We start from the raw sequence: 12,706 nt of genomic DNA on the forward strand, positions 1-12,706 counted from the left end.
CCTTAGCCCAAATTGCCCCGTGATGAGATTCGAATGTGCAAACCTTCAGGTTGCTAGATGTTCATCCACCCCGACCAACCACCCTCCTTTTGTTGTTGCCTTACGGAACCTTCTGTCTTATTTTGTTATCATCTGCGCTTTCAGCCGAGGAGCTGTTCAGCTACTGTATCTAGTAGGCCTGGCACAATTACCGTATAACCAACGTTTATGAGTGTAGACCGTCATGAAAATGTAATAACCTTCATACGACGGGACAGCCGGGAATTCTTGTGGTTGTCATTTTCTGCAGTAACATGGACTCTTAACAACGTGATGAAACTTTATTGATCCTTGCTGAAACAAGCAATCAAATCACATTTTATTGGTCCCGTAGCAAACAAGTCTTCGGTTGCCTAGACGATGCAGCAGCAGCAGCACACAATTGGAATGAATAAAATGGGCTTGGAAACCTCTTAACCCTGGCTATTTCACTGGCAAACTCATGGGCACACTCGCAATGCCTGCCTGGTACTGTGATGCAATTTCCATGGTAAAGTTCATTCAAATGATGTTAACTGATGTGGCTCTTGCAATGGAATGTAGTTTTTGTTATGTCAGTTGAGTTTAATCCACAAATCACAGCACAGATTGATGGGCACACGTCCTGCTTTTACTTCCTGCTTTTGCTCCTATGGGTACGCTCGCAATGGCCGCCAGTCCACCCATTATGCCGTCATAGACTTGAAATGGGGACGCCCATTCTATTCATTCTATTTCTATGGCAGCACATGCAGGCAGGAGCAGAGGAGAGGACAAAATGTCCGTCTTTAACAATATATTTCTTTGTGTGGTAACTGAACAGTTATTACTGTAACCGCGTCATTTGTATTGTATTTATTATGGATCCCCATAAGGCAGCAGCTACTCTTTCTGGGGTCCAGCAACATTAAGGCAGTTGTTTACAATAAAAACAAAACATGTCATTACATTTCACAACAGCTTTGGCTGGCCAATAACCGGCATCCAACTTTCCATGACCACCACAGCCCCTAGTATCTAGGCTACTACTGTATCTCTTATCCCTCTTCTACTTTTTTTATTTTATTTTTTATTTTATTGAATATTAAAGCATACAATCTCTACCTGCAGTGAAGCCACTCAACATTTACATTACTTTCAGTCAGTCTAACAGACTTCCATCCAGAGCGACCCACCGACGCAACCAGGGTCAACTCCCTGCCCAAGGGCACGCTGACCGATCTCCACACAATGTCAAAACGGGGAAGCTCCCGACCGCCAGGCCACCAACCCTCTAAGACCCCCCCCCCCCCACACAGTTCCCCGACAGCTGCTCCCCAACCAACCGAGATTTGAATCTATCCGATCGAATATAATACCCAGATTGCGAGTGGAAGATAAGTACTTTTAAGAGTATTAGTATATTAGTAATTGACTGACCAGGTCTCTCCAGATCTCCCAACTATGCTATTTCTAGGGTTTTCAGCCATTCCGGAGCCTGAGACCAGAAACAGGTTCTGTATCCTCACAACAAAATCTGCAAAGCTGCGATGATTGTATGACCCAAATATTCAATGTTTTGTTGATAGCAAGAATTCTGTACAGTAATTATGCCTGAAAAGCACGAAGTCTGGAATCTTGCGGCGTTTTTTTTTTAATATAAAATCGTTACATCAGAAATCTCTTCCCAGCTATTTTGTGGTCTGTATGGCACAGCTGTCAACATCCTGGTCCTCAAATGAAACTGGTGTACTCTCCTATTTATGCTCTTTTTGTTCCTCTGACAGTTTTGATCCTTTATTTTTGGCAGACAGACCAGTTCCCTACCTCCTCCCGCTGCCACCTGCCTCTTCCATTTTTGGGGTAACGCTGTAATCATTTGGTTGTAATCTTATATTGAGCAGACCTTCCTATACAATTCCGATAACTCCACAGAAGACATAACTCTACCATTCCAATTTACAATATCATTTGAAAACAAATACCCTTTTCAAACATCGTTTCCATAAACAAAGGTATTTTATCAACCAGCACATTTCAGTTCAACCATAATATTTGTTGTATAATTTGTTCTATATTTTCAGGGGATGAAATTGGAATTGTAACCAGCTGTGCGATGCTTGTTTGAAAAAGAGAGACCTCGAAAAAGGTTTCATTTTAGAATGAATGGAAAATGAGACATGGCAATCTGCACAAAGGGAAAAAACGGCCATTTTTAAACAATGGATGAGCTTTTCTTAGTCCTTTACTTGAGAACCATTTAAGGTTCAAGTCAAACTTGTGTGTAAGTGAAGCTTTTAGAGAGGTTTAGTGCTTTTATATTGAATAATCTCAACGCACCCAGTTCATATTTATTATATAGATAGGCACGCTTTATCTTCTCTGGTTTAGCGTCCCAGATAAAGCGAAATATATTTTGCTCTTATGATTAGAAAAACAAATCATCAGGAGGAGGCAGCGCCATAAGTAAGTGAGTAAACTGAGATATGACTAAGGAGTTTAATCACTGCAATTTATCCATACATATATTTACCTCTCCATGGTTGCAGGATATTGTCTATTTTTACTAGTTTTCTATTGAACTTCTTTGTGGAGAGCTCATTTGATTTATTTTGTGATATGAATACCAAATATGTCTACTGTGCTTCACCATCAGCCCATTTTATAGGTAAACTGCAGGGTAACGTAGAAGTAGTCTTTCTTTAAGGATGTAATATGTACACTTATCATAACTTTTTTGGGACTAAAACCTAATTATCGATCTTTCCTTCCTTGAGCTACATCACTTGTCAGAGCAAGAGGGGGGGAAAGTGTCTCTCTTTCTCACCCCCCCCTCTCTCTCTCTCACAGTCCCTCTCTCTCTCTCTGTCCCTCTCTCTCTCTCTCTCTCTCTCTCTCTCTCTCTCTCTCTCTCTCTCTCTCTCTCTCTCTCTCTCTCTCTCTCTCTCTCTCTCGCTCAGTCCCTCTCTCTCTCTCTGTCCCTCTCTCTTTCTCTCTCCTTTAGCTTCATTAAATGTTCCCAGGGTAGTTTATGTGTTTACTTCCCCGTGTCTCTGGGGAGAACGGTTTTAGGCACGCTGTTAATTTGTGCTGCTCCGTTTGTTTTGTTTTGAACATCTTATGCAACAGGAACATTTAGTGAAAGAGGAACATCTCAGGCTAATAAATATGAGATAAACCCAAGCCAATTGGTATCCTGTAAACAGGAATGAATGTTTTTTTTTTCCGTCATAGCATATGGGCTAAGTAAGTTCATCAGCGGTTTTGTCCAGAACTGCATGTCGGTGAAAGAGATACATTTGGTACGTGTCTGACCTCACCAGGCGACCTCTAGAACTTTTGTGCTCTGGCGACGTTGTGTTAGCAGTATATACCTATGTGAATAAACCGTATGTGTGTGTACTAGTTAAGAATAATCCTCATCTGGTGGGTGCTTATATCTGCCCTATAATACGCATGTGTGAATTGGACTCACTCTCGCTCGGAAGGTCGGTGTGTGTGTGTGTGTGTGTGTGTGTCTGGCCCTTTGAGGATAGGATATATTAAACTTTAATCAGGCGTTGGTGTACACATGGAGAGGGAGGTATGGATGAGGCCTAACCTCTCTGCCCCCCCCCCCCCCCCCCCCCCCCCAACACACACACACACACACACCACACCATGCCACCCCACTGTAAATAAATATTAATGTCTGTAGTGTATCAGGGGAGTCTTGTCTGTTGTGTACGTCTCTGCTGGAACAACAGGCCTCTACATCCCCTCTCAACAGTAGGTACCTGTGTGGGGAAGGAACCCAAACCACCCCCATTGGCCAAAGGTGTGTGCTTGTCCGTGTGCAAGTCAAACCGTGTTCTGATTGGTTGTTCAGGAAGATGATGGGGCTCTACTAGCCATGACCGTTAGGGTCAAAGTTTCAGGTTGAGAGAAATCAACCCTTCTCTAGGGACATGTTAGCTGGTCTCTTCCTTTTGTCTTCTCTCCGTCTTAGAACCAATTCCACTATAGGGCAGCGATGTGTTGGGTGCGCTCACAAAACAAGAATTGGACAAATTGGACAAACACCCAATTGAACCCTGAATGAGGAATTCTGTAAGAACATCCTCAGTGTACAGAGAGAAATTCCAAACAATGCAGGTCGAGCAGAATTAGGCCAATTCCCTCCTCTGATTAATATCCAAAAGAGAGCCACCAAATGTTATTTTCATTTAAATACAAGTGACAACCACTCATCTCATTACAATTCCTCAACTGCCAAGAGGTGACCATAGAGAAGAGTCCCCTTAACCAGCGGCTCAGTTCACTAAACATTACCAACCGAACAAAGCATCAGGACAGCACTCAGAAAATCTGGCCCATCCAAATGATCACAAAGCTAACATACAAATGTATGGAAAGACAGACAAAAAAAATCTAAGTTAAAAAAAATAAGCTTTTTGGCTCTAAACAGACAGTACATGGTGGCAGACTATCTGACCACTGTGACTGATAGAAAACTGAGGAAAACACTGACTAGGTACAGACTCGGTGAGCTCAGTCTGGTCATAGAGACCGGTCGACTCAGGCAAACCTGGCTGCCCAGAGAGGACAGGCTGTGCTCACTCTGCCCCCGGGGAGAGGTAGAGACAGAGCTGCATTTCCTATTACACTGTGACAAATACTCAGACCTAAGAGAATCTTTCTTTAGTGTACAGAGAATCTGGAGAAAAAGCTCATATTTATTGGATGAAAAGCCAAAATGTGCCGTTTTGACAGCCAAATATGTGTCCTCCTGCCACAACAGAAGGGACGGCCAGTGAAAAGTGCAATGTAATGTCAATATTTACCATTTTGTTTGAACGTGACTGAAAAGCCACATGGCAGACTTGCCTACTACTACTTTTAATGTATTATTATTCTCATTAATGTTGTTGTTAATCACAATACACGTTCCACTACTACTACTATTATTGTTGTTGTTGTTACGAGTATACCTCGATAATGAGTGAGATGCTAATTTCGCTTACCTCTCAGCCTGCCTCCTCTCTTTCTTCTTTTCTCACACTATCAGTATCTCTCACACACTCTTCCATTTACGCAAAATAGCCTCTGTCTGTCTGTCCGGAGCTCGGGTGCAGGAAACCAATGTACCATGTTTCAAGATTGTTAGCACAAGCTTTGGGCTGGACCAAGTTGATAGTTGTTTCAAGTTCCTTGCAGACGAGCCATGTGTAGCCAATGTGATTCATTTCAATCAGGATATTTTTCGACCTGCAGGCTGCCATCTTTTTATTTGTTGGCTTTACATAGTTGGCAATAGAAGCCACTCTTAGATTAGTCTAATATTTCATTTAGAGCTAGATATAAATGGTATTAACCACATGACAATGATTTTTGAAGTATGATTTTTTTTTTATAAAGTCTTCGTAACTGGCACGCAGGTCGGTAGACATGGTAAGATAAATTGGCACTCCAAATGGAAAAGTTTGCCGACTTTTTTTAGTGGCAACTTTGGGAGTGGAGTGGCAGAATCTGCGAAGGCCAGCAGCAGCGGGGGAGGTGTTGGTTCGGGAAGAGTTTAAACATTTTTTTTTTCTTCTTCTGGTTAGGCTATCTTGATATTTGGCTCCCTCTTGAGTCATGTGTGTGTCTTAAATATTTAATCAGGGTTAGGGCATCAAACAAGCTCGGTAGCATACATGTAGTTGATTTGATTAAAACACATAGGGTGTGTCTATATATGGGGAAAAAACAACGTTTAAAAATGTCTACCAGTCGATTATTTAGGGGGGGGTCGGACAGCCCTACACTCAATCCATATACTGTATATACACACACACAGCACCCTCTCCTTATCCTACCCTATCCTTTTCTATTACCTCTCTTTACCACGGTGTAAAAAGTTAAGTCGGCTACGCTACTGGAGTCCATATAGAAGCAAGCATACTTTACCACTGAAAAGTTGGATTAAAGTTGCATCAATGTTCAATGGTGAGCATTGCAGTAACCCCGAGTAAAGTCATCCGATAAATATATAATGGCTACTAAATAAATAGTCCTTTAAGTTCAGTCTAAAAGCATGACTTTTATAATTTTTTTATTCTGTCTGTGAATATTCATTAGTTGTAGGAGGCTGTGAATGAATTAAAATCATCCAATCACCATGTGGCGAATGAATGAACCAACCAATCACGTACCGTGACATTGCTGTGTGCTGGAGTCCTTATCTACTGAATGCACATTGCTGTGTCTCCTTCCCCCCCCCCCCCGTTTCCAACGGCACATTATGTGAAATGTTGGGACCACAATGTCGAAACAGGGGTGCCGAAAAAACGATCTAAACAGAGTAACACACACTCACATATTGCTGACAGTGGCAGATCGCCCTTACCGTGGTCAGATACCTACGGGATGCATCCGGGTTTTCAGGGGAAATGGAGAGAGAGCCTGCCGACCTTAAAGCAAAGCTCCATCTTAACTCCACGTTTACTTGATTCATTAAACAGTGCATAAGAGAACCGAACCCCACAGTTTCTTTTCTTTCTCTCTCTCTCTTGTCAGGACCAGAAAGGAAAAAACCGCTGCTCAGGCGTTTCATTTATGCCCGCTACGTTAGGTTAGTGTCACATAGATGGATCATCGTCATAGGTAGTCGTTAGAGATTTAGACGCGTACCGTCTGTTGCGCAGGGCCTGTATTCACAAAGCATCGGAGCACGAGTGGAGATCTAGGATCAGTGCTTGAGAGAATTCTGTTGAACAAGAGATCCTGTTAATCATGGACAATAATATTAAGAACTTAATTGATTATTAAGAATTCATCCTGGGACTTGTTCTTGGAATTACACAATCAGCAGCTATGTAACCCTATCCTATTAGGGTAATTGTCTTCACTGAGAGAAACAAGAGAAGGCCAAGTGTACTGAGTGTTAGTCCATGTTGTGCTTATGACTCAAATGAGCCATGAACGTTAAAACAATATAAATGAAACATAAAGAAAAGATATTAGTGTATTAACTGTTTTTAAAAAATAACGTTTTTATTTATTCACTTTTCAGTCAATCAAAACCCAAATAATCTGAACCGAAATCGACAGTTCAGTTCAGACTTTATTGTCCCCAAGGGGAAACTTGGTTTCGGGCAGGGGTAACATGCTACAAGTAAACACCATAAACTCTCAGCAACAACACTGTGTTGTCTTTCAGTGAACTTTAGGGACACTGTCATAACACTGCAGCAATACCAATCTAACTGTGTCGTTGCTGTATTTGTGTCGTTGCAGTATAACTACGACGGTAATGACATCAGCGACCTGCCCGTGGACCTATCGGTGGTGTGGAATGGCAACTTTGTCATCGACAACCCCTACAACATCCAAGGTAAGCACTAGACTTTAGCTCAGCTGGGTAGCACAGTCTTGTGGCACGCCTGAGGCCCGGATTTGGATGTCAAATGCAAGCACTGTCTAGTTATATCAAATCAAATGTTATTTGTTGCATACTGTACACATATTTAGCAGATGTTACTGCGAGTGTACCAAAATACTTGTGTTCCTTGCTCCAACAGTGCAGTGGTATCTAACAATTCACAACAATACACACAAGTCTGAGAGTCAAAGAATGGAACTAAGAAATATATAAATATTAGGAGGGACATTTACTTGAATACAGTATACACAGTGCATTCGGAAAGTGTTCAGACCCCTTGACTTTTCCCCCATTTTGTTATGTTACAGCCTTCTAAAATGGATTGAATTGTATTTTTCCTCATCAATCTACACACAATACCCCCATTTTTTTCAAATGTATTAGAAAAAGCAAAAAAGGGAAATATCACATTTACATAAGTATTCAGACCCTTTACTCAGTACTTTGTTAAAGCAACTTTGGCAGCGATTGCAGCCTCAAGTCTTTTTGGGTATGACGCTACAAGCTTGGCACACCTGTATTCAGTGAGTTTCAACCATTCTTCTCTGCAGATCCTCTCGAGCTCTGTCAGGTTGGATGGGTAGTGTTGCTGTACAGCTATGTTCGATCAGTTTCAAGTCCGGGCTCTGGCTGGGCCACTCAAGGACATTCAGAAACTTGTCCCGAAGCCACTCTTGCATTGTCTTGGATAATCTTGTTTCTCGTTGTCTAAGAGTCTTTAGGTGCCTTTCAGCAAACTCCAAGCGGTCTGTCATGTGCATTTTACTGAGGAATGGCTTCCGTCTGGCCACTCTACCATAAAGGCCTGATTGGTGGAGTGCTGCAGAGATGGTTGTCCTTCTGGAAGGTTCTCTCATCTCCACAGAGGAACTCTGGAGCTCTGTCAGAGTGACCATCGGGTACTTGGTCACCTCCCCGACCAAGGCCCTTCTCCCCTGATTGCTCAGTTTGTCCTGGTGGCCAGCTGTAGGAAGAGTCTTGGTATTTCCAAACTTCCATTTAAGAATGATTGAGGCCACTGTGTTCTTGGGAACCTTCAATGCTGCAGAAATGTTTTGGTAAACTTCACCAGATCTGTGCCTCGACACAATCCTGTCTTGGGGCTCTACGGATAACTCCTTCGACCTCATGGCTTGTTTTTTTTCTCTGACATGCACTGTCAACTGTGGGACCTTTATATAGACAGGTGTGTGCCTTTCCAAATCATGTCAAATCAATTGAATTTTCCACAGGTGGACTCCAATCAAGTTGTAGAAACATCTTAAAGATGATGAATGGAAACAGAATGCACCTGAGCTCAATTTGGAGTCTCATTGCAAAGAGTCTGAATACTTACGTAAATGTTTTTATTTTTTCATAAATGTGCTCAAATGGAAAGAAGGGGAAAAAAATGTTTTCGCTATGTTATTATGGAGTATTGTGTGTCGAATGATGACGAACAAAATGTATTTCATCCATTTTAGAATAAGGCTGTAACTTAACCAAATGTGGAAACGGGGAAGGGCGTCTGAACACTTCCCCCGAATGCACTGTACATATAGCAATGTCTGCGTGACAGAGGCGGTTCGATGAACCACACTCCTGTCAGGAGTAAACCTGCGTGACTTGTGTTAGCTCCCTGCAGTCATGTCTTAGGCTTTAGCTCAGAAGGCTAACACAGTTTTGTGGCACTCCAGAAAAGTTCTGAAATGTCTGCCACTCACTGTCACCACTTGTACGACGCCTTGTGGGAGCTTCTCCAAGTGGATGGCCACAGCCATGGCAGCGGCATGGAGACTCCGTTTTATGTAAGCTACCGCTGCACGTTAAAATCATTCATCGAGTGACCAAAAGGGCCAGTTGGAAGCCAAGTCAGGAAGTTACATACATGCTCTGACACGCTATAAGGTTAAAATATACTCTCTCATATAGCCCAGTAAGTTTCTGCCGTGCTAAAATGCAGCTCTGTGGATGGCAAATGTGTGGCTGGCAAGGGTGTGTTGCACGTGTAAGGGATTTGAGGAAACTACCATGCATCCCTTGTGTGGTATTTAGAAAGACACAGAAATGCATTCACACATGTTATGAGCATACGCGCACACCCCTAGCCTCAGAACTGGACACAGTCACTTCACACTCACCTTTCTGTGTCGTCAGTTACTTAGGCGTGGAGTGGGTGGTTCGGTGTGGGTGGGTGTCTAGACGTGCGCATGCCTTCGTGTGCGTTTATGTGGCTTCGCATGTGTGCGTTTAGCGCCGCCGTTCCACAAACAGGGCCCTGTGGATCGTGATTAAACACACACACACACCAACTAGGGAGTAGAACCCCCCCCAGAAAATAAGTGATGTTTTCCGTGGATGAATTGTGTACGCCCAGCGTTTTGCTGTTGTTGTCACCACGGCAGTGGGGGGTTGTAAAAGCAGGGGCTCCTGCTGCGATGTGAGATGGAAGATAACATCACGTTTAGGGAATTGTTCACTAAAGCCTCTACAGCCAAACCCCACAACAATCCAGATTCAGACACATTGTACCACAATGAGAAGTGTGGCTTTGTACTTTGTCTGAATAGTGAGTACAATGTATCTCAGTGTCAATGATGTATGAGTGTTTGAGGTGGTGAAAGGTAGGCAGTGACAGATTGGGAGGACGGCAAGTATGGGTGCAGGGTTTTTCTCCAACCAAGCAGCAACACACCTGATTGTCTGAATCAATGACATTTTTCAATCACAGTTAAATTAGGTGTGTTGCTCATGTGGTGTGTGTCTCTCAATGTGTCTCCCTCATCCTCATTTTAACGAAGATAACCATATAACGATGCTCCCTCGCTTAACCCCCGATATGTAAATGTAATTAAATCACTCATTTAGTATAATTTAATTGGCCCAGGGTTACTTTCAAGTTAAAGCATGACCAATGGGATTTGAGAGGCTGAAAATGTTCCTCCGCCGAATTCTTGCGGCCATTTGAAGTACCGCTTTGCTTCATTGCATATAAAAAAATTGAGTAGTGTAGTTGTTTGGGGTAATATCGTTGAAGATTTTTGGTTTTTAGAGGTGACATGCGAGACATACTTTGCAAGACGAAATTGTGACCTATGTCGGAAAGGGTTGGTGTCATTTCAGGCTTTCGGATGCGAACTAAACATGTTCTCTCACCCTTTCGCCCACTTCCTCGACTCTCTCCCCCTCCTCCCTCCAGCCCACCTGTATAAGTGCCCTGCCCTGAGGGACAGCTGTGGGATGTGTCTGAAGGCTGACCCCAGGTTTGAATGTGGCTGGTGCGTCCAGGAGAAGAAGTGTTCCCTGAGGCAGGAATGTGCCCCCCTGGAGAGCAGCTGGATGCATGCCACCACGGGCAACAGTCGCTGTGCCCACCCCAAGATCATAAAGGTACGGATGACAAGGGGAGGGTGGTACTAGGGTGGGCAGCGAACAGCATCCATATAAGGAAATCCTTCAACTCAGTGGGGAATAATACGGCATCTATATTAGGACATCCTCAGACATTTAAGTTAAGTGTGCAAGGAATTGGAGTCAATGTGAGGTTAGATATTTGCATCACATGGCATGAAGGGGATAATAAGGGATAGAGGACACAGTTGGAGAGGTAGCTTGCCCACACAGAGACTGTATAGTCTTACAGATGGGCAGGACAGAGGAGGCAGTCTACGGGACGTCACTGAGCACCGAGACGACTGACGAGGGGAGGTGTGTGCGTGTGCGCGTGTATGTGAGTGGCGTGACGTTACCAGCTGTTGCAGTGGGTAGCCATAGCGGTGGTCGTCTGGCCGTAGCCCAGGTCACTGTCCCAACAGTGTAGCTCTGTCTGTCTCACACACACACACACACACACACACACACACACACGCATACTGCTGTATGAACCACGTTAAGCATGAATGTAGACAGATTTGTTCTCTCTCTATTCCCCTTCTCTCTCATTCTAATTGTTACACAAATGAGATGGGGAGTCTACTGTTTTTCAGAAATGAAATGCATGCCCCTTTTTTTTCATTTGTTTTCCACTACCACCACCTTGAAATGTGTGTATGCTTCTTAACTGCGGAGGGAAAGGATCCCGTATCCCCTCGGTGTCTGAATGCTTAAAGGAGAATTTCACTATTTAGGAACCTAATCTGTATTTTTTTGCGTAAATGCCATGTTATAGAAAGGTCCACACACTTTTTCTTTTGCAATTTTAATTGGTTTTTGAGAAACTTACCCCCAACAGCGATTGACTTCCTGGTCCTCATTCTGTAGCTCCAGGGCATCCAAAAATCATGTACAAAGACAACAACAAAAAAAACAAAAAAATGCGTTTCTTTTACAAATGGCACTCAGTATCGTGATGCAGGTCTTAAGATGCCGTACACGTGAAATGGTGTCCTTCCAAAATGTATCTGCAACGTTATAATCCATTTTGTCGAACTCAAGCGACAACTGCCTGCGTGTGCATATTGGCGTGCATGCGTGTACTTCCTCGTTCCAGCCTGGCTGACCTTGTGATTGAGTGACTGGCAACGTAACTTAGCTACAGGTCACCACGAGATACCAGAACAACTTGAGTGAGTGAATAAAGTGTTTCCTTTATTTTGGCAGTTACCTGTAGCACACAGTTGACGAGAGGAATTGGGAATGAGGAACTACACGCATGCACACCAATATCACTCAAATTCCACAAAATGGATTAGAACGTTGCGGATAAAGTTTGGAATGACACAATCATGTGTACAGCGTCTAAAGACCTGCATCCCGATACTGAGTGCTTTTCTGTTTGTAAAAGGATGTGTTTTGGGTGTTTTTAGGAGCCTTTTGTTAATTTGCATTAAAAAAAATAAAGAGTAGGTTCCTAAGTAGTAACGTTCTCCTTTAATGGAGATATTGGGATAATTGGGGCACTGGCACACAGATAAATCCATTTAGCTAATGCACCCTCTCTCACCCGCGCTTTACTTATCTCTTTAAAACAAGCGCACAAGAGGTGTGTGGGGTGGGTGGGTGGGGGGGGGTTAAGCTTAGCCTGAGGGGAAGATGTTGGTAGCACAAACAGCACACAGTGGAAAAAGCAGGGGTACAGTACAAGAGCTTCAAAAAGAGAGGTGGGAGAAGACGGTTTGGAAGGCAAAACGACGAGTGAAAAGAGAAGATGGGCAGAGGAGGAAGAAAGAGCGACTCGACAGTGAGACACTAAAAATGCCCACCAGGCATTGTTACAACGCTGCCTTGACACTGCCATGTTATTTTCCTCTGACATTCACATTACAGGAACGTTCCACAGTGGACAGATGACAAACTGAAAGGATCTCATTCTTCCTTGAAGAACACATC

At 43.3% G+C, this 12,706-nt stretch overlaps 1 protein-coding gene across 2 annotated transcripts in view; it reads left to right on the forward strand.

Annotated features, from left to right (window-relative positions):
• The window catches only part of LOC139370758 (plexin-A1-like), a 314,226-nt gene that overhangs the window by 249,122 nt on the left and 52,398 nt on the right, over positions 1-12,706 (forward strand). For both annotated transcript variants that reach the window (XM_071110449.1, XM_071110450.1), the window contains exons 11-12: positions 7,255-7,351; positions 10,578-10,768. In XM_071110449.1, coding sequence (XP_070966550.1) covers positions 7,255-7,351; positions 10,578-10,768 — 288 coding nt within the window. The remainder of the gene's footprint in view (positions 1-7,254; positions 7,352-10,577; positions 10,769-12,706) is intronic.

Source organism: Oncorhynchus clarkii, chromosome 17 (genome assembly GCF_045791955.1).
Source record: "Oncorhynchus clarkii lewisi isolate Uvic-CL-2024 chromosome 17, UVic_Ocla_1.0, whole genome shotgun sequence".
In the NCBI taxonomy this organism is placed as follows: domain Eukaryota; kingdom Metazoa; phylum Chordata; class Actinopteri; order Salmoniformes; family Salmonidae; genus Oncorhynchus; species Oncorhynchus clarkii.